Source organism: Tursiops truncatus, chromosome 5 (genome assembly GCF_011762595.2).
Source record: "Tursiops truncatus isolate mTurTru1 chromosome 5, mTurTru1.mat.Y, whole genome shotgun sequence".
Lineage (NCBI taxonomy): Eukaryota > Metazoa > Chordata > Mammalia > Artiodactyla > Delphinidae > Tursiops > Tursiops truncatus.
In genome coordinates this window covers 105,581,496-105,605,391 of record NC_047038.1, presented here as the reverse complement: position 1 = coordinate 105,605,391, position 23,896 = coordinate 105,581,496, and the positions used below count along the sequence as shown (strand labels likewise).

At 42.3% G+C, this 23,896-nt stretch overlaps 1 protein-coding gene across 12 annotated transcripts in view; it reads left to right on the top strand.

The window, feature by feature from the left end:
* TMEM131L (transmembrane 131 like) overlaps nt 1-23,896 on the top strand; it is a 171,282-nt gene that overhangs the window by 83,513 nt on the left and 63,873 nt on the right. For 5 of the 12 annotated variants that reach the window (XM_073805478.1, XM_033857249.2, XM_073805477.1 and 2 more), the window contains 5 exons: nt 798-866; nt 5,104-5,227; nt 6,559-6,675; nt 7,511-7,621; nt 19,069-19,155. In XM_073805478.1, the coding sequence (XP_073661579.1) occupies nt 798-866; nt 5,104-5,227; nt 6,559-6,675; nt 7,511-7,621; nt 19,069-19,155 (508 nt within the window). Of the gene's footprint in view, nt 1-797; nt 867-1,588; nt 1,683-5,103; nt 5,228-6,400; nt 6,676-7,510; nt 7,622-19,068; nt 19,156-23,896 lie in introns of those variants that run through there. The other 7 variants (XM_073805480.1, XM_073805479.1, XM_073805481.1 and 4 more) reach the window with 5 other exon arrangements.

The following is a 23,896-nucleotide window of genomic DNA, read 5'->3' as shown; positions in this document are numbered from 1 at the left end:
TTTTTTTTTAAAAAAAGAATTTCTTAAAAGAAATGTCATATGACAGTTAATACTTTCTTGATACACACACGTGTATATATTTTATATTTATATATATTTTTACATATATTTTGTATTTTAAGTCTTTAAGTATGTATATATATTGTTATAGCTTATTTTTTAATGTCTTTATATGTTTTTTAGTATTTTAATTTCTGGCTTTTGGTTCTGAAGGAAAATGAAATCATAGTAATGATTAACAACTGCTGAAAATATGACCTGCCGTATGAGATTTTATTTGATTGTTAATCTTAAAAATACAGACCTGGTGATGGTTTCAGCCTTTGGGAGCAACCCTGGCTATGCTCCTGATCCTTTCCCTGTTACAACTTGTCTAACGAATGTGGAGGCCGAAGCTGCCTCCCTCTGCAACCCCTTACCCTCAGCTCCCGCCCTTGTGTGTCTTTTCTTGATTTGGGGTTTGTGAAAATAGATATGTTTCCTGAATTCGCCCAGAAATGAAGCCTATTAAAAATTAAATCTATCTCCATTTTTTATCTGAATGCTTATAGAATCTATATATTTGGTATGAAGTTATACTAACCATAATCTAAGAGTATCTTAAATTTTTGCAGCTGTAGAATTATATTAGGCTTCAGATAATTCAGCTTTAACATTTAAAATCTAGTTCCGACTCCTTTATAAGGGAGTAAAATTATATCTTATGAGAGCTATCGGCCTAAGTATATCCTCTTAACTCAGCATTCAAATTTTAAAAGTACAACAAAAATTAATCTGTCTTGTCTTGTCTTTTTTAGCTTCTCAGACAAGCTATTTAGTGGAAAAGCTTTACATTTTCAGCCATCAGTTCTAGATTTTGGAGTTCAGTAAGTATCTTCTCTTTATAATTTTTAGTAATTTATTATTTACACTCTTTGCTTTCAGGATATCTCTTATGTATATGTATGATGTTAAATATATTTTAAATATATAGATAATATCAAGAGAGATTGATCCTAGAACTTGTTAAAAGGAACATTTTTGTGAAAAGGAGAGTGTAAGAGTTGTTTTAGCCCTTTCTTTAGTTTTTAATGAATGTACCGTATAATTTAAGTCGATAGTAAGTCCTTGTTTTTCTGAAACAAAGCAGGTTATTTTATAACGAAAAACTCTACATATTGATGGTTTCTGAATTTTTAAAATTAGATTCACTTATTCACTCAGTTTTTACTGCTCCTTATGCTTTGGGATTCAAAATTGTACATACATTAGTTACTTTGATTGAGGCTTTGGAAACAAGTTAAGTGGGGAAGACAGCATGGAAGCTGTAATTCCTTGTAGTACATCTTGTTGAGAACCATGAGATGAAGGGGATGTGATCTGAGTGTCGGTTGAGGGACTGATCTGGGAACTCAGAGAAATTAAGGAAGAGAAGGGTGAAGCTGTGCTCAGGAGGGAACTTCAGGACTCATGTTGGTTGTAATGAAGTGTTAAGACTCCCTGGACGCAGAATTTTGCTGCACTGAGTAGATGTAATTTCACGTTAGTAGAATTTCGAGGTGGAAGTAAAAGAGTGTTTCAGGATTAAAAACTCTGCTTGTTTCAGCAGCCTGGAACATCACTTCAGTTTTATGAAGAACTTTTTTCAGTTACAAGAAAAGTTATGTGAGTGAAATAACCATGGTGCTAGGAGAGCATCTGGGGTGAGTTAGTGGTGGTCTCCTGGTGTGCTCTCCTTTATTCATCTGGTTTCCTTCTTTCCATTTCCTTCTGATCATCAAAATATCAGAGCTGCCATGAAGAATAATGAATTTTAAATTTAAAAGCACATTGTTGAGCTTTTTAAGGAGAGTCTGTAAAAGGAAGAAGTGATAAAAGCGCGAAGGGAGCTTGCTGATTTTACAAGAGTCTAGGCGCCTACTTTTTTGTTTTTGAATTTTTATATTTTTATTCTTAGGTAAAGAATGAGGTTTTATAATCAAACCTCACTGATTTCAAATTCTGAGTTCACTTTGCTTTTGTCAAAAGTATTGTAAAAAGAAATTTCAGTGCAGAACCTACTTTAAAGTGTATGTTACAGATTGGTAGATATAACAAGATGGCTAGTAGTAAATACACTTAGATTAGGATAACAATTCCAGTTCATGGGACACTGGCTGTCCATAGTATATTTACTCTTCAGTAATATAAAAATATCCTACAGTCGTCAGTGCACATGATTGGATGTATGTATGTATTATCTGTGTATGTTAATTAGCTCTGCACATCAATTTCTGGTTCTAATAGCCGGAAGCATGTTGAAAAGGAATGTTTAAAGTTCTTGATTTGAAAAGGTTACTGAGTTTTAGACTTGAATCACCTTTGGATAATTCAGTTTTGTTTATGTAGTAGTTTATAGTTCTTAAAGTACAAGCTTGTCTCTTGTGAGTTGAGTCTTAACCGCAATCCTGGAAGGATATTGGAGGTAGGTGTTGTCTAAGAGAGAGAATCATTTCCAAATATCTCTGTATTGGAGCATGTACTACAAATGCTCATATATTTGTTGCTGAGAAGTAATGCAGTTTTCCCAAGGTCATTTTACTGGAAGTGACAGAGTAAATCTTTTGATTTCTAAGCCAGCATGTACCATGCTATTTTTCTCATAATTGAGATCCAGGATATGGTTATGGGAATAAATTATTTTTGCTGAAGTTAAAAAAAAAACTCAATAATAACAAAATATAGCCTAAATCAGAACACTTTAAAAAAATTAGTCAAGTTTTACCTTGCATCTAACAAACGGTCTAATCCATAGGCATTAGATATACATTTTAACCAGAGAGTTCTCGTTTCTTCACTGCCCTAGGTCAGGTTTTGCTATTGTTTATTTTGGCGTTGACCTTGAGCAAACCTCATTCCTTCTCAGAGTTCTGGTTTCCCTCTAGGATGCAGAATCAGGATCATGTTATTCAGTTGCCCCCTGCCTACTTCTTAGGGTTTATGTTAAGGGTTAATATTCTGCTGGTCCTGAGATTAAACGTGCTAATCATTCATAAGAAATTTTAATCATTCTTTTGTAGTATTAAATTAATAGAGTATCTTCCAGTTGTCACTAGTGAAGGAAATTCTTATCCTCATAACACTTTTAAAAATAGAATTAAAAAAAAATAGGATAAAAATAGTACTGTGGTGACTAGGTTTCAGCCAGCATTCTCTGTTAGGTCTGGTGAGGTTTCTGGTGGACACAGCCACTGGGCTCTGTTACATTGCAGTTTTGTGGTCTTATTTTTTAAGGTGTTTCTCGGGGAGACGTTTGTATCCTTTGAAACTAAAAATCTTGTATTCCAATTATGTGAAGGAAACAAAAGCTTTGAGGATAAGTATTAATAACTGCTGATTGATTCATATTATTCACGTAAAACCTAATATCATGGAAGTTCTTATTTATTTAATTTAATTGAGGGAAAAGGCAGATGTGAGCCTAGTACTCCTGACACAGGGCTTTCTGAGGTGCTATGATAGTATAAAAAATTTTTAGTTGTTTTATTTAAGAACACTCTAAAAAAAAAAATCAACGTTTTAATCACACTTATTGTATTTTATTTGTAACTGGCTGTTAAGGACTTTTAAAATACATATTGGACATACTGAGTCTCCAACTAAGACTTGTGATTAAAAGTAGAAGGAAAAGCTGAAAGAAAAATTCCAAGGATTTGATGACACTAATACAGTATTTTGGAAATCCTATTGTATATAAGAGAAACAGCATGCACTTAATTTTTCCTAAAGCACATGTTTTTTTTTAATATTCAACTGTGAACCCCTAGGTTTTTTTTTTTGTTGTTGTTGTTTTTTGCGGTACAGCGGGCCTCCCACGGCTGCGGCCTCTCCCGCCGCGGAGCACAGGCTCCAGACGCGCAGGCCCAGTGGCCACGGCCCACGGGTCCAGCCGCTCCGTGGCACGCGGGACCGTCCCGGACCGGGGTACGAACCCGCGTCCTCCGCATCGGCAGGCGGACTGTCAACCACTGCGCTACCAGGGAAACCCTGAACCCCTAGTTTTTAATATAAGAGAAATTGGAACAAAATCAGAAAAACACAAACATAATGTAGATGATTTTTTTTCCTGTATTTAGAATATAGTTTCACTTCTAGGCCATACTAAAGAGAACCGTTTATTTGGGCCTCTGCCACTGAGGGTGTTAAAACTGGAAAGATGACTTAAGTGAAATTTTTGCTGGCTCTCTATTTATCACAACACGGTTTAACTGGAGTGAATTTGGTATTGGGTAGTAGCAATCAGAGTAAAGGATTCGAGGGAACATTGCGGGTAGCTCCAGGCAGCAGGGCTAGAAACTGGCCCCTTTCCTCTTGAAGTTCCTTTGTCAGAGCCCACCTTGCAGATGGAGAGCCCTGCGGAAAAGATTCAACATCAAGGTTTCCATTAGTTAGGGTATTTGCTGAAGAGCAGAGATTCTTAACTCTGAGGGTCATGGAAAGTTTTGAAAGTATGTATAACACTTTTGTGTGCATGTTTGTGGATGGAGGAGCCAGAGCTTTCATTAGAGTTTTCTGAAAGACTCATGCTTTAAATGGATACCAGCCAAAGCTAGAAAGTGCTGCAGAGCCTTCATTTTTCTCGGAAGAATGGTGTTTAACAATTAAGTTTTCTTTTATAAGACTTAACACAGTCCCTTTGCCAGTTGAAATCCATTCCCCCCAAAAGTATCTTTAAATGTATTACTCAGAAAATGAACCCTAAGGAGATTGGCTCTTTCTATGAGTACAGTTTCTTATCTAAACATATTTCCATTTGCATTAGAGACCCATGTCAGACAGATACCTAGTTTCCCCCTGGGTGTTTATTTGGAAGCATTCAATGGCCTCGATGGGTTGAATTCTTCTAATACAAAAATCAGTTGGGGTGCTACTGTGGGTTGGCGTGAGTGTCTTGTAAAAGAAAGGATTAAAAAATTTTTTGACTGTTGTGGATAGAATGCTTTATTAACAATAGGATTGTTGCTTTTAACTTTGTAATGAAGTTCAGCAGCTTTCTGGGTTTAGAGTGTATATATGGATGGATGGATGGATGATTTTGTTTATAACCATACAATCCCTTGCGTTTTTTCCTTGTTCCCCTCCTAGGTTCCTGGGACACCCTGCAGCAAAGATTCTCTATGCGTATAACCCTAGCAGGGAGAGCGAGGTCGTGGTGAATTCCGTGTTTACAGCTGCGGGACATTTCCATGTGCCTCCCGTTCACTGCAGGGTGAGTGTGGACGCGTCTTGGAAGCTGTGCTGTGGCGGGCTGCCAGCTTTTCTTGCTTTCTTTGCCTGTAGCTTGTTCACTTTCTGTTGCCTGTCTCCCCTTTTTCTGCTACCCAGACGCTTTCCTTCGATGTGTTTGCTTTAGCATTTATTTTTTCAGTTGTTCAGATTCATAATTTTGGTGGCTCTTGATTATGTGGGAAAAAAAAAGTTTAACGAATTTAAACTAGGTAGTAATGCGTGTGTATTCAATACGACTTTCTCATACTTAAAGAACCTTAATATTACTTGTCTCGTAGTGACTACCAGTGCTGAAGCATTTAGTAACTAGTACAAGTTTACAGTGGTGATCTCTTCACCTGGCGAGCGTGCTAGGATGGTTAGGACGCTTTTCTAAATACAGGCATAAGGGGGGTGGGTGGTTCCTTGTGAAGCTAATATGCACCATAACACAGAGCTCAAAACCCTGATCTTCTAATAGTTTTAATTTAATTTAATTTTTTAAAAAATTATTTACTTTTTTGGCTGCGTCAGGTCTTCATCGTGGCAAGCGGGCTCTTCGTCGTGGTGCACGGGCTTTTTGTTGCGGAGCGCGGGCTTCCCTCTGGTTGTGATGCGTGGGCTCAGTAGTTGTGGTGCGTGGGATTAGTTGCCCCGCGGCATGTGGGATCTTAGTTCCCTGACCGGGGATTGAACCCGCGTCCCCTGCATTGGAAGGCGGATTCTTTACCAGCGGACCATCAGGGAAGTCCCTAATAGTCTTAATTTTACTAATTCAATTTAACTTTAATTTTTAAACTTTTAAAAGGTCTTTAACTTTTAATGAAGATCCAGGTTACTACTAGAGTTTATTTTCCTTACTATCCCCATTATTTTTTAATACTGAGACTCAGGAAGTGGAGTAAGGGGGAGCCCAGTAGTTTGATCATGACAGTCCATCCAGATAAACGCCGTCCCTGACTTTTACTAAGTAGCAACATGTCGGTACACCGGTGGTTGTCTTTACTTAAGTGGAGGTGGAAGTGTGTTAGACACAGGCCCTTGAACACATGGGGGAGGAAGAGGAGGATAAAGGAAAGGTATGAGGCACGTGGCTCCACTCGGGGTGAAAGCTGTCTTGCCCTAAGTCCGCGGTGTGTTCTTTGATATTTTCTCTTAGATTGTTGGATATTGATCTGTTTGGACACTCTCGGGGATTCATGATATGCATAAATCAAGGGTGCAAGAATACGCAAATATCTGTTAACAGGAATTGTCAAGAAGAAAGTCTGTGAAAGACAATTTGTCAAAGAGGGGCCATTCCAAGTGGCTAATGAGGTAGCTTTCTTTCAGGTAATTCCAGCAATGGGGAAAACGTCCTTCAGAATTATTTTCTTACCTACTGAAGAAGGAAGCATTGAAAGTTCTTTATTTATTAATACCTCCTCACATGGAGTTCTTTCTTATCATGTAAGTAGCTTTTTCTGTTGGTCATATAATTTGGCTGTTGACGTAATGAAGGAGTTTGGGTGTTAAAGAAAAGCCTTTTGGAAATGTTGCCACCTAGTTTATGTCATTCAAGTATAAGGCTGCTTAGTTGATGTCCAGCTAACCAGCCCTCCTCCTTCCTCTGCCTCACGGGCCAGGTGGCCATCTTTCGTGCAAAGTGCACGGCTGGAATGCACCTTGGATCTCGAAAGGGTATCAGAACAAAACAGAGAAATCTATCCGACGGTTTTCTAGTATAAAATATAATGGGGTTTCAAAACTCCAGCAGTCCAGGGATAGGAAGCTTGTGAGGGCGACCCCTGGGGGTTTTGCTTCCTCCTCTCCCGGGCTCAGGACTGTTTCTGCTCTGGGGACACGGACTGCATGCTTGGGGGCCCGTTCCCAGGGAGCTCCCTATTCTGGCAAAGCACTGGGGAGTGAGTGAGAGGAGTCATTTTGTTGTTGGTCACAGAAATAGTCAGGAATCTTTATCTTAAGCGGTATCTGTGACATCTTTCTTTTAAGTGCCAAGATCTGTCACTTTGGTGGCTAATTCTTACAGGATTTCATGTAACTCGTGGTCCCATATCAGAAAAGTTGTCTATTTCTGAAGAGATTTGCCGCATTGAGGAACATTCAGCTTAAGTACAGCAACTTTTGTTGCATTTTTGTTTTTTGGGGACGAAGATAAATATAATAATTGGATTAATAGTCTTGACGGCCAAGTTGACGAACACAGATTTCCTTTGGAAAGGTATTTCAGCATGATGTCAAATGTGTTTCAAAAGTAATAGATTTTTTTTTTTTTCCCCTGCAGGTATCTGGCATTGGCACTCGCAGAATCTCTGCAGAAGGGTCCGTAAAACAGCTACCAAATGCTTACTTTCTGCTTCCACAGGTCCAGAGCGTTCAGCTTTCACAAACACAGGTGATTTTCGTAGGACATTTATTTTGAATGCTGATAAATACCAAACTTTGTAGCCTCTACATTTATGTGTCTTACACAGAGTACAGACAGACCTTTTTACCTAGTCAGAAGTGGGATTTTAACATGTTCCGCTTTTGGAAAGAATCCTGGTACATATGGAGATAATGTATGTATGTAAAGTGTCAGTGAAATCCGTATACTTCTTTTTAACGGCTGTATAGTCGACGGTGTTGATATTCCATAGTTTGCTTAGTCCTGTTGTTGGTCATTTGCAGGGTGTCCGGTTTTTCATTATTTTTACCATTAGGCCGTGTACATATTTTACAGGTTTCTTTATTTCTCCTTTGGACTACGTGTTTCCTTGGGGTGTATTTTGTAAAGAGGATTCTGTAGTTAAAGACTACCAACCGGTTTATAGGGCTTGTTAATCTCGCCAGGGTGCTTTTCAGGGAGCCAGACCCTCCCTGGTCACTGGTAATGACATTCCTGCAAGCGTCTTTCCCTCTCCCCGCCCTCCTACCATGAGTCCTGCCTGGGTGTGGCTCAGGGGAGAGAAATGTTTTCAATGTCTTAGTAGGTATATAATGGAACCTTAAAATTCTTTTAATGCGTATTTCATTAATCGCTTATAGGGTTGGCCGTTTTTTCCCTTCGATTATTTATATTTCCCTGCAACTGTGGATAACTGTTGAAATTCCAAAAGCACTTGACCCAACATATTGTGAAGCTTACCACCTTACCTACCCTTTCTTTGTTTTTTTTTTTTTTTTCGGTACACGGGCCTCTCACTGTTGTGGCCTCTCCCGTTGCGGAGCACAGGCTCCGGACGCGCAGGCTCAGCGGCCATGGCTCACGGGCTCAGCTGCTCCGCGTCATGTGGGATCTTCCCGGACCGGGGCACAAACCCGTGTCCCCTGCATCGGCAGGCGGACTCTCAACCACTGCGCCACCAGGGAAGCCCTACCCTTTCTTTTTAATGAATAACTAAAGCCCACTGCTCGGACTTCTTCTAGGTCATGGTAACCAGGCTTTCCTTCACCATCAGTTTCACTGCGCCTCTGCTCTGGGCCAGGCATGAGTCTGGCACCTCTGTCTCCATGGAGCTCTCATTCCAGTGGAGAGAGAAGCAAAATTAATTTACCTGTAATGTAATGTCTGGGTGCTTTGCCACCCAATAGGTCATTCTTAGGGATTTAACATACTATTTCCATTTTTTAATAAAATGGAATAGCCCTTCCTCAGGATTTTAAGGAAGATTTCTTTTTATTTGTAAATTTGGATTTGGTTTAAGTTCTAAAACCAGTGGGACTGTATTGAAAGGTTTTAGGCTGGAGACTGCTGTGATCTGACCTGCATTTTGTAAGGGCTTGGAAGGCCTAGAGAGAGTTTAATTTGCATGTGCTGACAGCGAGGGCTTTTCCTGTGAGCACTTTCAGCCTTATCTTGGGGCTGTCCTTCAGCGGGGGGAGAGGGAGGGCAGCTGGGAATGGCCAGGTTTCTCTGGTGACTGAGAGCTTTGAGTGCCTGGTGCCATGTTAGTGGTGATAAAAGCATTGAAACCGAGGCGGGTGTTCAGATTACCTTAGTTAATGCTGTTAATTTAAGGATACGTGGAATTAAGGGCCTCAGAGGCCTTGGTGTGATGAGAGCGTGCCTGCCATCCACTCTTCCTGGCAGATCCCGTCCTTGCCGTGGTGCCCTCTGCCCTGCCCCACATCCAGGCCATCCTCATCTGGGCCACTGTAGCAGCCCCTTAACTGGTCTACCAGCATCTGCTTCAGCCCTTTCAAGTCCTCTTCCCCAAAATGCAAGTTGGACCTCGTCAGTCACCTGCTCTCCGTGCATTCCCGTAGGATTTAGGACTTAAACGGAACCCTTCGTGTGGCTGGAAGGCCTTGCGCGGTCTGGCGCCGTCCTTCCCACGCCTCCCTCCCTCTGCTGCTCACACTGCCTCTTCCCCTCCTGCCCCTGGACCTCTGTGCCTGCCATTTCCCCAGACGCCCCTCCCCCAGCTTTTCTCACAGTTAACCCTCACTTCATCCTTCCTCTCTCATCTTGAGTTCTCCAAGGATCTTGCTGTCTCTCCCATTCAGTTCCAGACCTCGGTTGGCCCGCAGTACAACTGACTTCCTTCCCCCTTAGGACTCGTATCCGGTGAAATAATCCCACGCCCACATAGTGTGTTTACTTAGCCACTCTCTCTTTCACTCGTGGAATTTAAGACCCACGAAAGCGGGGGCCACCTGACTTGGCTTTCCATATCCTCCCGGCCCAGCCCGGGGCCTGCCGTTGGAGGGGCCCATGAGCTTGGGCTGAGTCGAGTTTTGGCCAGCTCCCCCTACCACGGCGGTGACTTGGCTTTTCTTGTATCTGCTTTAGCTGGTACGAAACTCTGTTTTGTTTCTTTTTTCCTTTTTGCATTTTTTATCTATATTTAGCAGCTTTATCGAGATATGATTCACATGCAACAAAATTCACCCGCTTAAAGTATACCCCCGCTGGCTGTTAGTATACTCACAGAGTTGTGCAGCAGTCACCACTCTCTCACAGTCTAATTTTAGAACATTTTCTTTGCCTTAGTCCCTGGCAACTGTTACTCTATTTTCTGTCTCTATAGATCTGTCTATTTTGGACATTTCATGTAAATGAATTGTGTGGTCTTTTGTGATTGGCTTCTTTCCCTTAGCATAGTGTTTTCAAGTTTCATCCATGTTATCAGTTTTTCCTGCCTTTTTATTGCCAAATGATATATTGTATAGGCATATACCACATTCTGTTTAAACATTTATCAATTGGTTTCATTTTTTGGATTTGTTTTAGTTTTTTTGGCTATTATGAATAATGTCACTGTGAACATTCATGGACAAGTTTGTGTGGGCGTATGTCTTCTGTTCTCTTGGGTGTGTATGTAAGGGTGGAATTTTGCTGGGTCATGTGGTAATTCTATGTCTCACATTTTGAGGAATTGTCAAACTGTTTTCTAAAGTGTTATCATTTTACAATCTCACCAGCAATATATGAGGATTCCAGTTCTCTGCGACTTTGCCAAGGCTTGTTATTTTCTGTTTTTTTGTTGTTGTTTTGTTTTTTATAGCCATCCTAGTGGGTGTGAAGTGATACCTCATGTGGTTTTTATTTGCGTTTTATTTGCGTTTCCTTAATCACTAATGATGTTGAGTGTTTTGATAAGTTTTGTATCTTCTTTGGAGAAATGTCTATTCAGATCCTTTGCCCATTTTTTAATTGGGTTATTTGTCTTTTTATTGTTGAGATGTAAGTGTTCTTTATATATTCTAGATAGCAGACTTTCATCAGGTACATGGTTTGTATGTATTTTTCTCCCGTTCTTTAGGTTGTCTTTTTATTTTTAATTTCGATGAAGTCCAGTTCACCTATTTTTTATTTGGTCGCTTATGCTTTTATTGTCAAATCTAACAAGGTCCAAGGTTGTAAAGATTTACTCCTGTGTTTTCTTCTGAGTTTTATAGTTCATCTCTTGTAGTGAGGTCTGTGACCCATTTTTACTTCATTTTAGTGTATAGTGTGAGCTCGGGATCCAAGTTCATTCTTTTCGTATGCATTTCCAGTAATCCCAGTGCCATTTGTTGAAAAGACAGTTCTTCCCCCATTGGAGTGTCTCGGCGTTCTCCTTGACTGTCTCAGCTTCAGCTCTGTTCCCAATGGTAGATTCTCTCCATTTTCATTTATACTGGGATCTATGAGTTTAGTCAAGTCACTGTCTAAGGCTGCCCCTGTTGAGCATAGCTCCCCCCATCAGTCAGTCAACAGTTAGTTATTAGGTATCATTTCTTGAATGTTCCAGGAAGTGATAGGGCAGTGAACACAGCACAGTGTCCCTGCTCTTATGACGTGACAATGTAGAATACATTTCAGAGTTTGAAGGTAAAACTCAATTTTTTTGACTGATCTTTTGTTGGAACCCAGTATTGAGAGGTCTAAATATCAAAAAATATTTCTTAAAAGGCAATTGTTTAAATTTCTTTCATTTTTACAGTGATTCAGAAAAAGAAACTTTAAAGTCTTTTTTTCAAGGCTTACTACACCTAGAAACAAAAACAAAAACCTACAAAATTTAGACTTAAGAAATAATTATGGCATTCCTCAGAAAAAATCCTGACTATAATATTTTCACATTTAAACTGCACACATAAAATGCGTTCAAGTTGTGTTTTAAGTGGCTGTAAGGTTGCCGGCTGTCCTTTTCCAGAAAGGAGTATCTTTATTTTGATATTCTTTCTGTCCCGTGTTTTTGTCTACCTTTTGCCCGTGGTCCAGAACCCATAATCTGGGGTGGGTGCTGAGTTCAAGAGGTCTCTTCTCTCAACGGGGAAGGAGGGTGGGGGAAGGAGTGCTCATGACTGAATCTTCTCCAGAACAGAGCTGGAAAGTGCATCTGGTAGAAAGCTAAAGAGCGAGAAGGTTTAGGCAGAAATGAATATGTCTTGAGTCTTTCAGATACAGGGATTGTCACTGGCCTTTGCTCACACATACTTAAAATTGCTTCCTAAGGTAGCAACTAGAAAGTTATGTAATCAGAACACTTTGGCTCACTTACCCTTGCAGCTTACCGCATGATACCTCACACAGAGGGACTGTGGCAGCACTTGGTCTTGTCTCCTGAGCTGCTAAAAGATTCAGTTAGCTATGACAAAATCAAATTTAAATAATGCTAGTAAAAAAACCCATGGATTTATTTTAGGGATACAAACTGGAGGAAAAATTAAGTACTTCCATGAGGGTCAAAAGCCAGTTTCCTCCCGCTGTCTGTCTTTTTCCAAGCCTGTGCTCCTTCCACTGAGCTCACTGTCTCTCGTTGGATCGCTAAATGAACACCTGTAAAGCCCCAGGACAGAGCCCAACCCCAGGTCACAGAGTATAACTTTACTAAAGCCCCCTGAAAAGGGCATTGTTTTATATTTCATCCTCCTTTTCTGAAAGAGCATACATTTAGGGAAAATGGTCAGATGAAATATGTCCATTTTATTTGATCTTATTTCTATGGATGGGGGAAAAAGAGTGTGACTATTTATAATGTCATAGAGATTGTACTTGGTTCAAGACCTCAGTTTGTTTTTTTGGAATAACAAAAAAAAATGTGTCCCTCTTGTGAAATAAACTAGGGTGCCCGTGAAAAAATCGTTGGGTTATCTCAGTTTTTTTGTAGTATGAGCTCATTCCAGTCCTTTTTGTTTGTGCCCATCCATATCTTACTTTTGCATTTTTCCTGCTCAGTCGAACTGGATTAAGTGGCTCACTCTTCTGCTGAAGCCGAGAGTGTTTGTGTGATTAGTCTTCTGTCTAAATTCCTGCTGGCCAGGAGTTCTCTAGCAGGGGCTGAGTTCAGTGAGAGGAGGGTGTGCATTGCAGCCTCTCTGCTGCACATGTGTGTCTGCTCAGGGGAAGGAGGGGGCAGACATGAGGAATTAATTTGCCTTTTCATTTAGTCCTTCTTTTTCATTTGCTTTGACGTTTATGGAGTGAGCGTTCCTAGCAGACAAGACGTCACTGTGACAGTGGGTTTGAGTGAGAATCTGAGGTCCCTCTGCTTTTGTTGCAGTCCTGTCATCATTTGGCACCTGGATTATCCCCCAGTCAGGCTTTCTCCCCTCCGGTGCACCTGCTGCGCATGCTGGTGATATCTTCTTAAACAAAACTATTCGTTATTTCCCTGGTCACTACGCTGCTGGGTCCCTGTTGTTTGCAGGATCCAGCCCAAGCACCCAAGCGTGGCCTACAAAGTCCTTCGTCACCTGGGTCCAGCTTCTTCTCCAGCCTCGGGGGTACCACCCTGCTCTTCTCATCTCTGGCCTCACAAACCTCCCGTCACTGCTAGACCATGCCATCCTTTTGTACAGACTGTCTCCCCTTCATAAGCTTTTCCCCCGTTCTGACTCCACTTTTACTTCTAATTCTGTCCCTTGAGACCCAGTTCAGATATCACCTCCTCTCCAGGTTCCCAGGCCAGTCTCTGCTCTGGTCCCACGACGCTTGGTTCAAAGCTGCTTTAACATTTAGTGTCCGGGGCTGTCTCCCTCCACTGTTCTTCCATGAGACTCTCTAGGCCTGGGCCTGTTTCTTTTTCATTTTCATAATCTCAGCATCACCTTTTTCATTTTCATAATCTCAGCATTTTCATAATCTCAGCATTTGGTACATTGAGGGCAGCCCCCAGAGTTTTTCATAGGTAGATGAGTCAGTGGGCACCCAAGTTAAGAGCCCCAAATAGCATATCTCCAGTCGTAATATCTAAGATTTGTCTAACTTCACCTTTTCACCACATCAACCAGATGACCTTCAACAGATTTACTACCAGGGCAGGTGGTAATTATTCTTATTTTAGAAATTGTAGAATGGTCTTAGAATTTAGGTTACTTGGTGGAGGTTGAGGACAGAGCTGGGATTGGCAGTCCTGGCTCAGTATGCTTTAAATTTTTTCCCAGGTAATGATTTTCATATTGTTGACTTTGTAATTCATGTTCCAGGAAAGGTATATGCAAAAAAAATTTTTTGGCAGCATTTTTATAACGGCAAAAACAGTAGAAACAGCCTAAAACCTCACCAGTCGAAAAAGGATTTGATAAATTTAAATATATCAGCATAGTAGAATATTAAGTAGTTCTTCCAAGTTACAATTATGGTGCTTATGTAGAAATGTCTGACAAGCGAATAGTAGAATATAAGCTAGACTGTACTCTATGATTGTAACTGTAAAGTATATGGTGGGATGTCATATGTAAATAGAGTTGTGTTAGGCTCATGAAAAAGTAAGAAGTTTTATTTTTTAATTTTATTTATTTTTATTATTATTATTTTTTTGCGGTACACGGGCCTCTCACTGTTGTGGCCTCTCCCGTTGCGGAGCACAGGCTCCGGACGCGCAGGCTCAGCGGCCATGGCTCACAGGCCCAGCCGCTCCGCAGCACGTGGGATCTTCCTGGACCAGGGCACGAACCCGTGTCCCCTGCATCGGCAGGCGGACTCTCAACCACTGCGCCACCAGGAGGCCCAGAAGAAGTTTTATTTTTTAACGTTTTCTTTAGTGTTGTTTTGGATCCAAGACATTGAGATTTGAGGAATGTTTCAGTGGTTTATTTGGACAACACAATATTTGAAATTGTCATTCTTTCAGAATCTAGCATATAGGGTCACTATAGCAATAACCTTGTCTCAGAGAGTTAAAAGAACTTAAATTATTATTATTGGAATCACTGTAAAATAATATTTATTGTTAAAGGTGGAATTATAAGGCAATATGGGAAATACAGAGAGGTTTTAAATTAGAGGAAAGCCGACGACACAGTTCCCACGAAGTAACAGTGGATCTGTGTGTCCTAACCTAGTATCATAGTATTGAATTCTCTCAAAAGGAGATTGTGACGATAAAAAATTACAGTGTAATTATAAGAAAACACAGGAAACCAGAGAAGTGAAAAATTAGAAATAAGCCCCAAGACCACAGTCACACTCAACATAGGTGACCAGGAAGAATATTTTGTCACCTCCTTTCTGAACTTTTCAGAGTGTCTGCAGTATCCTGTTACCGGATTGTGTAAAGGAGAGATTATTTCTGGGGATTGTGTGTGATGTCTGATAACACTTCAGACCAGGAGTTGCTACCCATTTAAGACTGGCACAGCCTGGCTTTGGCGTGCTGCCGTCAGGCCCTGTGCCTGCCTGCCCGCCCGGGACAGGTGTTGGAGAGGCCTGCGGTGCCAGCTTGCATGGAGCCTGGTGCCGGCCAGGCTCGGGGAGGGTGCCCCATGTTTCTGTCGGGGGACTCGCCTCCTAGGTGTTGATCCCTGCCGAGTAAGTGCGGTGGTCTGGAAGGGAAGCTATAAACTCAGTGTGGGAAGGAGGACAAGGAATGTTTCCAATCACAGTTCGACAGAGGAGAAATGGAAAGGGGCAGGTTTCTCAGTAACAAATTAAGTTTCAGAAGTCTGAACGAGGATCTGGAGATGGAAAATAAAAACGGGGAAAGGTTAAAGGCCGCTGTGGCTGCCCTGTTTTCCTGATGTCTTACAGGATAAGTTAAATGAAATACACAGATTTTCTGGGTGTGATAGCTAAGAATTCCTACAAATCTGGGTGGGAACATAACATATTTAATAACATTTATTTGCCTGCTAAAAGTTACCTTTTTTAACACAAAAATGTTAGTCTGTCAGACTCTGGAGAGTTATTACTGTATGTTAGGAAAATATACGCTGTTGACCTACTTGCCTCTGAATGCAGCTTTTAAAGCAAGGAAATTGCTTAAATTTAAATTTTTTTCTTTTTTTCATTGGAGCCTCCAGTGAGAATGATTCAGTGGAGTGGGAGTTTGGGAAGAGATAGAGGGCTGGTGAATGGGAGACAGGAAGGAAGCTTGGTGAAGCTGCAGGAGGTACCCAGGGGTGGGGGTGTTCCCCTTTCCTCGGCTTCCCCCTGCCCCCCAATCCCCCCAGCCCGCGGAGTCTCCTCCCCCCATCAGCCCCATTTGCTTCTCTCAAATCTCTGCTCTCTGGGCAGGACAGAATAGTGTTCCAGGAGAGAACAGTTTCTCGGCCCCTCCTTTTTTAAAAAATTTTAATTAATTAATTTATTTTTGGCTGTGTTGGGCCTTCATTGCTGCGTGCAGGCTTTCTCTAGTTGCTGCAAGCGGGGGCTATTCTTTGTTGGGGTGCTTGGGGTTCTCATCGCTGTGGCTTCTCTTGTTGCGGAGCACGGGCTCTAGGTCCGTGGGCTCAGTAGTTGTGGCATGTGGGCTCAGTAGTTGTGGCTCGCGGGCTCTAGAGTGCAGGCTCAGTAGTTGTGGTGCCCGGGCTTAGTCGCTCTGCGGCATGTGGGATCTTCTCGGACCAGGACTCGAACCCGTGTCCCCTGCATTGGCAGGCAGATTCTTAACCACTGTGGCACCAGGGAAACCCTCGGACCCTCTTTTTAACTCAGCACTTGCTTAGTCCCTTTTTTGCCTCCTGGAGAATTGACTAGTTCCTTACTGAAAGCCCTGAGAGACCCGTGTCTTAGCAAGGATAGTATGCAAAAGCTTTTGTTTCTGTGTATGTGTTTTCCTTTGATAAAATTATAAGCTCCTTAAAGAGCAGGAATCGTGTCCTAACCAGTATTTGTTTTCTTATCACCTAGCACAGAGCCTCGCCACAGAACACATAGTAAATAAATGATTGAGAATTGAATAAATGACCGTAAAAAGCAAGAAATTATAATTCTGCCAACATTCACTATATTAGGATATTCCAGAAACTTTTGTTAGAAGACTTGAAGGTGCCCAGTAAATAGATAGCACCTCTCTTCCTCAGGTTCTGAACTGGTGGATCTATAAGAATCAGAAGCTAGAAAACTAAATTTATATTACTGATAAGCCACATTCTGTGTCAGCTGACGTAAGAGGGTCGGAGTTGCTAACTCGCGGCCCCCAGGTAGACTGTGGTGTGGCCCATTGGAAGGGACTTTTTTTTTAGTTGAAGTATCGTTGATGTACAATATTACATAAGTTACAGGTGTACAATATAGTGATTCACAATTTTTAAAGGTTATAGTCCATTTATACTTATTATAAAATATCGGCTTTATTCCCTGTGTTGCACAGTGTACCCTTGTAGCTTATTTTACACATGATAGTTTATGCCTCTTAATCCCCTACCTCTGTCTTGCCCCTCCCCTTTTTCCTTTCCGCACTGGTAACCACTAGTTTGTTCTCTATATCTGTGAGTCTGCTGCTTTTTTGTTTTATTCACTAGTTTGTTTTGTGTTTCAGATAAGTGAAATCATACAGTATTTGTCTTTCTCTGTCTGACTTACTTCACTTAGCGTAATACCCCCCAAGTCCATCCATATTGTTGCAAATTTCATTCTTCTTCATGGCTAGTAGTATTCCATTGTGTGTGTGTATATATATATATATATATATATATACACACCACATCTTCTTTATCCATATCCATTCATCTGTTGTTGGACAGTTAGGTTGCTTCCATATTTTGACAATTGTAAATAAAACTGCTATGAACATTGGGGTGTATGTATCTTTTCAAATGAGTATTTTTCGGATATATACCCAGGAGTGGAATTGCTGGGATGTGGTAGTTCTATTTTTAGTTTTTTGAGAAACCTGCGTACTATTTTCCACAGTGGCTGCACCAACTTGCATCCCCTCCACCAGTGTAACAGGGTTCCCTTTTCTCCACATGCTCACCAGCGTTTGGTTATTTGCGCTCTTTTTGAGGATAGCCATTCTGTCAGGTGTGAGGTGATAATCTCATTGTGGTTTTGACTTCCATTTCCCTGATGATTAGCATTCATCTTTTCACGTGCCTGTTGACCATCTGCATTTCCTCTTATGGAAGGGATGTTTGAATCAAGGACAGACACCCTTACCCAGGACATAGAGAGAAGGAGAAAAGAAACCAACTCCTCCAATAGCCCCCGCCCTGTCACCCTGCCTGCAGTGCAGGGTCATTGTCTGTGGCTCACTCATAGGCAACTGCCTCTACCTTGAGGGTAGAGGAAGGCTTGGGGCAAAGGAACAGGAGTATCAGGAGTATTTAGTGTTTAGTGTTTACTTTCCTGATACCGCTCCTCAGTTTTGGACTTTCGACCCTTTGGGCTTACCCGTTGTTAAGCCCATGGCCCTCCCTCTCTGCACGGAGATGAGCAGACTTCCCGTGGCCGTGCTCCTGCCTTCTTCAGCCTGTTCTTTCTCCTGCTGGCACCAGCCCTGCTTTGTCGATCCTCTGTGGACCACTGGGATGCACAGCTGAGTTTTCCCCTGGAAAGCTCTGAGATGCATTATAATAATTCATCAGTAATCTGCTCCAAAGCCACACTATGCCCCAGGTCTGACGTTCATATCCTCATCTGTTTCCCATCCCAGATTCTTTTCAAGTATCCAATAAAGCTTACCAGAGCTTTGAAAGGGGATCAAATAACAGAATTAAGATATTTCAAAAAAAAAAACAAAAACAAAAACAACAACCCAGCCTTATAAGGATGCCCCATCACAGAACTGTATAGTGAAGTGAATAAGAAAGTGAATTCTAAAACCAGGCCACCTGGGTAAAAGTCTTCCTGAGTGGTCTTGGCCAGTTTACCTAACCCTTTCATGTCTCAGTTTATCTATAAAACAGACAATAGCGCTACCTCATAGGAGTGCTATAGTTATTGAATAAATGAATACATGTAGAACGCTTAGAACCTAGTATCTGGCACATAGCTAAAATGCATTTATCACGTAAAAAAGTTTTTGTATATAAACCCTCTCCTATTATGAAACTCTCAGGGAGAAATTTAAAATTCAGAGAAGTAATCCTTGGCAAGACATGAAAGTTCAAGGTTCTAGTCCCATATCAAATTATGTTGGCCTGTGAGTTAACATGCAGAGAATTTGAAGTCCTCCCTAATTCCTTTTTTTTTTTTTTTGGTCTTAGCCAGAGAGCTTCTCCATGCCTGTGTGCAGCTGGGGTAACTCCTCCCGCCCCCCGCCCAGGACTTCTCGGAAAGCCCCCTGCCAGGATGTGCGTGGCTTCCCCAGGGCTTCTCAGAAATTACAATAGTTCAACACTAAGTCTCTCTTGTCTCTGCTTGTTTCAAGTGGAGCTTGAGTCTAGAATCTTTTTTTTTTTTTTAATAAATTTATTTATTTCTTTTATTTTATTTCTGGTTGTGTTGGGTCTTCTTTGCTGCATGTGGGCTTTCTCTAGTCATGGCGAGCGGGGGCTGCTCTTCGTGGTGGTGTGTGGGCTTGTCATTGTAGTGGCTTCTCTTGCTGTGGGGCACGGGCTCTAGGCACGCAGGCTTCAATAGTTGTGGCGCACGGGCTTAGTTGCTCCGCGGCATGTGGAATTTTCCTGGACCAGGGCTCAAACCCGTGTCCCCTGCATTGGCAGGCAGATCCTTAACCACTGCGCCACCAGGGAAGCCCGAGTCTAGAATCTTAACAAGACACACAGGAATATTAGATTATCAACCTTACATCCACCAAATTTGGAAAACATGCCCCCCAGCCCTCAAGGCACTAATTTTGGGCAGAATTGTTCCCAGTACTTCATCTTTGCCAAAGAGAGGGATGGAAGGCTGAAACCATCACCTTGGTTTCAGCTTCAGCTCATGCTAGTTGTTCTGAGGCCAAGACCTGCGCCCTTAAACTCTGTGGGCAGAGGTTGTCTGTCTGGAGGCGAGTTTGGGGAGGAGCCACCTCCTCTCTTCAGAAGTGACACCGAGATGCTCGGATTCTCGGGGTGGGGCAGTCCAGTCACCAGGTGTGTCTGTCCTCTCCTCTTTGCAGGGAGCCCTTGTTTCCGGCACTCCTGTGCTGAGTGGTGTCCCCGCTCTGTTAAGGGATGGAACATTTGTGGGTGGGGACTTTGAGACCTGTTTGTGGTGTGGTTTCCGTTGCCTCTTACCAGGAGCACACAGAGGCTTCTGGAACCTGCTTCTTTGGGAAGGTTTTTCCCTTTTCGTCCGGCTTGTTTCAGGTGGAGCTTGTTCGCAGCAGATTCCTGGCGGGGAACTGCTGTTGACACTCGGGGAGCTTGGGGCCCAGTGCAGGTAGCTTCTGGCCCCCGAGCCCCACGCTGTCTCCTCCAGCTTGTGCGTGTGCCCTTCTTTGTCTCTAGGCTGTGTTCTGCCTGCAGGATGTGCTGGTCTCTTCCTGTCCCCTTTTCCTGTCAGGGAGGCTTAGATGAGTTTCTTGCTGTTTAACCAGCTGCTTTTGCCGGTCTCTTTTTCCCTAATGCTTGTAAGCTACTGCTGTCTGCTGGAATTGCTGCATTCCTTTTTCTATTTCTTTTTTTTTTAAACCTTTTTCTTTCCTTTTTGATCTAAATCTATTTTTTCCTCTAGGTGTTCCTCTAGATATTTTCTTGTGATTTCTCCCAAGGCAAGAGAGATACAGTTGCTAAGTTCTGGGCCTGCCGAATCTTCTTCTATTCCTTGCATTGGGTGCTCTTACATCGGAGACGCTCTCCCAATAGACCGGCATCTAATTTAGGGCTGGCATCAGTCTGTCTTGTTCTCCCTGGTTCCCTTTTAGTAGGTTTCCTCGATGCTGTGCCTTCTCTTAGACTGAGTCCTAATTCCATAAACTTTGCAAGTGTGTTCCCTCGGGGCACAGGCGGTGACAGTCCCTCCACCTGCCGTGCTCTGAGCATCTTCGTCTGATCTCCGATCTCCACCGCTACCCCCACCCCTCACAGCCTGTCCAGAGTTTGTGTAATCCTTGGTAGAGCTGTGTCAGTCTTTGGAGATGCGGGTAGGTCCTCAGTTGCTCTCACTGTGGGTTTTGTACCTGGCTTTAGAAGTGTGTTTCTCCACAGTTCCTACAACTGAATCCTGGTTCCTTTAGGAGGAGCAATTCCAGTCCTCTGAGATCTCACTTGTCTTCCTTTATTAGAGGTTTTTGGTTTTTTTTTTTTTAAGGCTCAAACAAGCACAAAGATATTGCTCCCTCACTTGAGTTAGACTCCAGGCTGTCCCTGTCTCTGTCTGTTGAACCGGGTGTCAAGGTCTCCTTTTCTGTTGCAGCTCTGTCCAGTTATTCCCCAAGATGTCAACCTTTCTCCAAAGGGTGGCCCTCTCTGCCTCCTGCCTTGCTTATTTTTGTTGCTTTGTTTTTGTTCCTCTTGTCCTGGCAGGAAGATGAGAGAGTGTTCTAAGCTCTAAGCTTCTAGCACCTTTCTGGTTTCTGGAATGAGCCTAATCGTTCCAAGGACAGCCCTTAGTGGTTGCCTTCTTCGTGCATGCAGTAATTTTGTCAAATTGCTTTTCTGACTCAACCCAAGATGACAGCATATCTCTTTAATAAGATTATCCTTATTACTTCTTTATTTATAAAATCTGCCCCCATCTATGTATCTTCCACTTTGGATCTTGAAAATCTGAAGCAGCGGTTAGCATTTAGGTGATTAATAGCTGTAGGGCCAGGGATTTGGAGGGGAACTCTTGAGTCTGTGGACCAACCACATGAACTTAAAATAAACCTTCTCACAGTTCCGACTCATATCCATAAAGATAAGGCATAAAAAGGAAGAGAATTTGGAGCAGCCTGTCTATACCGCTTGCCTGGAGTTGGACCCAACACAGTTTCTTCAAGATAGTATTCCAGATAGTATTCTGGAAGCTCTCTCTATTTTGAGGAGAGAGCCCTGACTGGGACACCATTTTGTTTTTGTTTTGTTTTTCCTTCCCCTGCCCTTTCGCTTTTCTTTTCTGGTGGTAAAATATGCATAACACAGAATTCACCATTTTAACCATTTTAAAGTGTACAGTTCAGTGGCATTAATTATACTCACAGTGCTATGCAGCCGTGACCACCGTCCACTTCCAGAACTTTTTCGTCTGCCCAAACTGAAACTCTGTCCCCCATTGGGCAGTGATTCCTCATTACCCACTCCTCTCAGCCCCTAATAAACATTATTCTACTTTCTGTCTCTATGAATTTGAATATTCTAGGTCCCCTCGTACATGGACTCATACAGTATTTGTCCTTTCGTGACCGACGTATTTCACTTAGCTCACACGGTTCCTCCATGTTGTAGCAGGTGTCAGAATTCCCTTCCTTTCCCTTTTAAAAAATTAATTAATTAATTAATTTTTGGCTGCATTGGGTTTTCATTGCTGCGCGTGGGCTTTTCTCTAGTTGCAGAGAGCGGGGGCTACTCTTTGTTGTGGTGCGCGGTCTTCTAATTGTGGTGGCTTCTCTTGTTGTGGAGCACGGGCTCTAGATGTGCGGACTTCAGTCGTTGTGGCATGTGGGCTCAGTAGTTGTGGCTCGTGGGCTCTAGAGCGCAGGCTCAGTAGTTGTGACGCACGGGCTTAGTTGCTCCGCGGCATGTGGAATCTTCCCAGAGCAGGGCTCGAACCCCTGTCCCCTGCATTGGCAGGCGGGTTCTTAACCACTGCACCACCAGGGAAGTCCTCCCTTCCCTTTTAAGGCTGAATAATATTCCACTGTATATATATCCCGTGTTTTGTTTATTCATTCATCCATTGGTGGATTTCAGGATGTTTCCATTTGGCTACTGTGTGTAATGCTGCTGTGAATATAGGTGTACAAATACCTGTTCAAGTCCCTCCTGTCACTTTTGGGTGTAAACCCAGGAGCGGAACTGCTGGATATTTTAATTCTGTGTTTAAAGTTTTGAGGGACCACTGTACTGTTTTCCACTGCAACACCCTTTCTTTCACATCCTTGTCTGTGCCATGCTTACTTAGGTCAAAGCCGTGCTGTATTGCTCAAGGGCAAGCCACAGCAGCCTGCATCACAGAGCCTGAACTTGGGCCGAGTGTGGGTCCAAGCTCAAGGGCTGAGCCAGGCCTTCAGGGCTCACTTGCCATTTGCTTTAGGCCCAGCGGCAGCCAATTGTATAAAAATAGCTGCTTGTCTTTGGATCGCACTTCTGTACGCTGCGTGACCTACCAAGGTGGAAATCCCACATGGCTGTCCTGGAACTGCCAGCCCAGGTTGTGGTCGTTAAGGGCCAGCTGCCAGAGTGTAAAAGTCCAGGGTATTGCACAACGCAGGCCACTGCCGCTTGGTCCGACCAAAAGTATTAATATTTCAGTGTTAACTTGTTCTCCACATTGTGTTTTGTCTTTAATGGTTTTTGGCACATTTCAGGGGGGTGGGAGATGGTGTGCAGTCAATGACCCTTCTCTCTTTTCTTGGATTCTGAACCATTTATGAAATAAGACAAGAAGAATTTGAAACGTTTAAGACAAAAAATCCCTTCTCTTGGAAACCAAAGGACTGGGGAAGAGGAGTTTCCCTTCTAACAACTTTGATGTGGGGAAAATGCTTCCTAGAAGCATTTAAATGATTTGTTGTGGAGTTTGACTAAATGAATGCATGAACTGTGAATGAAAAAGCTAATGCTCCCTTTTGAGGGCCTGCTTCATGCACTGTGACTGGCATATGTATTACATTTAATGCTGGTAGCATGGCTGTGAGTCCATTAACTGTTTTATACAAGAGGAAGCTGAGTCTTGGAAAAGGTAGGGATTATCCCCAAGGTTTCATCTTCAGTCCATGTTGACTGCAAAGCCACTTGGCCACACTGCCTTTTTCAAAAAGATGTGGATAAGGAAAAATGTGATACATATGCTTTTCTTTAATGATAAAATTGATTTTTATTTATGTCTAATATTAAATTATATATTGGAAAGAAATCTGTTGCTTTGACCAAGTACTATTCACTTTTCTTTTTTAACTGGAGTCTAACAGCTTTACAATGTTGTGTTAGTTTCTGCTGTACAATG